Source organism: Clarias gariepinus, chromosome 24 (genome assembly GCF_024256425.1).
Source record: "Clarias gariepinus isolate MV-2021 ecotype Netherlands chromosome 24, CGAR_prim_01v2, whole genome shotgun sequence".
NCBI classification, from domain to species: Eukaryota; Metazoa; Chordata; class Actinopteri; order Siluriformes; family Clariidae; genus Clarias; species Clarias gariepinus.
In genome coordinates, this window is record NC_071123.1 from 6,954,632 (window position 1) to 6,959,003 (window position 4,372).

The window sequence follows — 4,372 nt, forward strand, 5'->3', positions numbered from 1 at the left end:
GTCCACCAGCTGATTTTTATATGGACATTTAACTTTTCTGGCCTCTTATTGCTACTTACCTTTTTTAGAATATGTAGTGAATTCTAAATGAGCCAATATTTGCCAATGTTTGGCATGGCATTTTAAAATGTCTTATTTTCAATATTTGATATGTCATCTATGTTGTATTCTGAATAAAATATTGAAATTTGAAACTTCCACATCATTGCATTCTGGTTTTTATTTACAATTTGTACAGTGTCCCAACTTTTTGGGAATCGTGTTTGTATGTTTAAAAAAAGTATTGCACATATTAACAATGTTAACATTTATCATAATATATATAATATATGGACAATAATATATGCACCCCTGACCATCACGCCGACAGCAGCTTGTTGAGCATCCCATTTAAGAATCCTTTTTAGTAACTAGACTAAAAAGAATTTCCACTAGATTCTGGAGCATGGCTGTGAGGATTTGTCTTTAAAGACCAGTGTTCTTTGATGAGACCTGGGGGCAGTCAGCATTCTAGTTTATCCAACAGAGCCGAGGTTCAATTTCCCAAAAACTGGTGGACCTTTTGTCTATGTAGCTTGCTTTATTGTCAAGTTTGGGGTTTAATTTAACTGAATGTAACTGTAATGTTACTGGATACAAAGACATACTGTTTCTGTGTTCTGTGGAGATCCTCCAAATTTATGGCAATGGTTTGGAGAAAGACTTCATACTGGTGTGGTCAGGTGTCCATATACTTTTGTCCACAGAATGTATCATTATGGCGTTCCATAAAGTAATACAATCAGAGTCCTGACTACATTAAATACTGTATAAATTACACTTTCATTTTTCATTTTATAGTTTCTTTTCAGTGTGGCTGGTTGGCGTAAATCTCTTCAGGTTCAGCGCAGCCGTTGGCATAGATGTTACTGTGGTTTCGAGGCGTGTTGGCGTGAACTTTATTTTTAGCCATAGCTGCTTTAATAAAAAGAAAGAAGCAGGTGAAATAGTTGCATGCGTGCCATGTATCTGTTCTGTATTTGACTGAGGCTTAGCAGAATCAGAAAAGAAAGCGACATCTGCACAAAAAAAAAAAGAAAGAAAAAGATTTCGATGTTAACTTTATAGTTACTTTTCACTAATGATACTCACCATGCTGATCGCTGCTTTGGTTCTTTTCACCGCACTTTCTGTCATTTCCTGCAGTGGAAAGAGTGTAACATTCTGATTTTAGCAGCACACAAATCAAGTCGTGCAATTGTTGTGTTTTATGTCACATTAATGTGTTTAATATATTTTCACTTAGATTTTATGAATCGAGAATTAAGCTTCTATTATTTAACTGACATCATGGTCTAAGGTCAGGCTCTTGGAACAAAACTAGATGGACAATTTTTTTTTGTTGCTGTTAGTTTTTGTTTCGTTTTTCCTAAAATGAAATTGCAGTGGAGGTCATAATTAGGTGTGGAATTTTTAAAATTATTTTAAATAGGTATAAATGAAAAAAGTCAAATTTAACTGTTAGTTTAATACACTTCTCTGAGTGCAGAGAAGTTCAGACATACACTAAAAGCAGAAATTATCTTATAAACAGTGTGACAGAACACATTTGTCTGATGTGGCTAATATGTGAATTATATATTATTTAAGTAATACACATTATATTATATTAATAAAAAGCATTTTATAACATAATAGATGAATGGTCTTTGTAAAGGGTTTTACACTTTAAACTTTTCAGAGTTGCAAAACTGTTTAAGAGATAAAGTTAGAACAAACATTTGCATTATTTAAAAAAAAAGGGGAAAAAAATACTTTTCTCAAATCTTGAGTTTGCATAAATGTGTTGATTTGATGCATCTGAAAAAAATTAAAAGAAAATATTAAAATGAAAAAAAAATATGTATACAGTAATATAATATAATATACAGTAATATAATATAATATACAGTAGTATAATATAATATAATATAATATAATATAATATAATATATATTGTTGAAGAATCACTCACTGCAACAAGCACATTTTATGAAACACGTTAACACCACAAGAACTGCGAGAGCACCAGCTCCTCCTCCTGCAATGAAGGGCCAGTTCTCTACTAAAACATTCACACCAGTCCATTTACCTAATACAAACAGGAAAATTAACATTCTGTGAATGTACAGTCATTGTGCCCAGAACCTCATGAATCATCAGTAGCATACAACATTTGTTTCTATCTTTGTACTAAACTAACCAAGCTGTATCTCCTGATACGCGACGATGCAGCCGGTCCCATTTAACAGCACACAGTGGTAGAGACTCAGATCATACAGCTGCACTTTCTGAATGAGGATGGAGAAGTTTCCTGATTCAAAGGGTTTAGAGAAATACTTGATACGTCCACCTTTGGAATCCCAGGAACTCATGTCTCCCTGTAGAGAGATCTCCACTAGATAATGTTCTGTTGTGTTTATCTGACTCCACAATACTTTTATATCCGCAGACTTATTTGATCCGAGGAGAGTTGGATCAAAGTTACACGGCAGCAGGACATCAGACTGGAGCTCAGTAGAAATGTTAAAGTGCTTTAAACGTTCATGTTTACACAGACGTTCTCCTGAAATTAAAGATTAATTTATCAATACAGCGGTTTTGACACCATTTATTTCCCGCACACAATCGACAAAATCACTGTTAATGGACAGTTAGTTCATTGGAAAATATGCACACATTTAATATGTAGAAATGTAAATCAAATTCAAATTTTATTTGTCACATTTCCAGTGTGAAACACACAGTTTAAAATGCTTATACAGTATGACCATCCGTGACCTGAATATAAAAAAAAAATCTCTACAACTTAAAACTAAACAGATTTTAAAGTGTATAAATATGGTGTGTGGGTATACCAGCAGCAGTATGATTTAAAATCAGGAGTATGAAATGATTGTTCATAGTCTTAAGTGCGAGTTAGTCCTTATTGTATGTGCAAACTAGCGTAAGATGGGAAAGGAGTTTGTAGGAATTGTTAAAACTTTAAAGCTAAAAATAATCTGATCAGCTTTAATGTAATCAGTGATAGTATTATTTTAGGAAGAACCCATGTACATGTCTGTCTGCCGTTCTGTACTGCAGAACTCTCTGCCTAACTTATTAATAAAAGAAATAAAAAAATGTTGTAAGGTTGAGTATCTTACGCCTTGTTTACACTAAGTTGTACTTCTTTCATCGGACAGTGAATCAGAGATGAGAAATCAAAAAAGTTTGGATAAAGGTTAAGTTTTGTCCTGAAACCACTCCAATTCACTTACAGTATAGCACTTCAGCGCTGTTATTTCAGAGGTGAAAATATGACAAATGACCAGTACAAATATTCAGTTTAGCTTTTCTAATTAATATCTATTGGTGCTGTTTACTTTGAGCGAGTAGAGCATTAGTAGCTTATTTTAAAGTAGATTATTAAATCTGTCGCAACTGTTCATAATATCGCTTTTACTCATTACACTTTACACTTGGTGCAGGTTAAACATCAGGCAGATATTTATATACTGCAAAAGTTTCATTAAATTCTGTCTGGCCAGTTTAGTGTGCTGCTGTGACATGATCTGGCTGAACAGACAGACAGACATTATTTAAAAAAATTTTTTTTTTGTGGTTTCGGATCCAACAATTTACAGATTAAACCTTTTTTTTTTATTTATATGGATAAATGAGCAGTTTGCAAACAAAAAATGCATTTGAACACTATGGCCTTTAATTTAAAAAAAGTCAAGTGCTACAATTAAAAAAAGTACTTAAGTAATTAACTACTATTAACTTTTGCTCAATATGTATTATATTACAAAACCCTACAGTTACACGGAAGCAGAACATCACATCGTATAAAAAAAAGTATATCAAATCATTCTTTTTTTTTGGGGGGGGAGGGGGGAGTATATACTATACACACAGTTTAGAGTTGAAAACCGAATAAATGAATAAAAAAGCAGCTCAAAGCAGCTCTTCCTTTGTTAGAATGAAAAAAACAACAACAATGTAACATATATTACATTAACAAGTAAAACTTTAAAAAACTAAAATAAAAACAAACCAGTGGGAATAAAAAGTCACTTACCAGTAATGTGTGTAATATGGCATACTGACAGCCATAATATCAAATGGTTCATCCCATAGAACATTTCTGTTGTTACTCTGTTGTAGTGTTAGAGAGTTTTTATAATATTTCTCAGAGCTCAGACAGACTAAAGGGGTGCTTTCACCACACACTTCCTGAACGAACAAGGTGAGAATTTAATGGTACGTGCAAGAGGACATAAATGTTTCTCATTTAAAAAAAATAGTTTGATTTTATTTTTCTGGTTATTTAATATTCGATAAAAAGTGCAAATGATCCATTCACTGCAGC

The 4,372-nt window shown here is 32.8% G+C and overlaps 1 protein-coding gene across 2 annotated transcripts; it reads right to left on the reverse strand.

Moving 5' to 3' along the window:
* Positions 1-411: 411 nt before the first annotated feature.
* LOC128512627 (uncharacterized) lies at positions 412-4,137 on the reverse strand. 2 transcript variants are annotated; one of them, XM_053485982.1, is made up of 6 exons: positions 4,082-4,137; positions 2,222-2,584; positions 1,994-2,110; positions 1,795-1,839; positions 1,132-1,179; positions 412-954 (listed from the first exon to the last, which is right to left on the reverse strand). In XM_053485982.1, exons 1-6 carry the CDS (start codon positions 4,131-4,133, stop codon positions 848-850), a joined length of 732 nt encoding a protein of 243 aa, XP_053341957.1. In that variant the 5' UTR covers positions 4,134-4,137; the 3' UTR covers positions 412-847. The 2 variants fall into 2 exon arrangements, with proteins under 2 accessions (XP_053341957.1, XP_053341956.1); XM_053485981.1 differs by having other exon boundaries at positions 412-957.
* Positions 4,138-4,372: the final 235 nt, after the last annotated feature.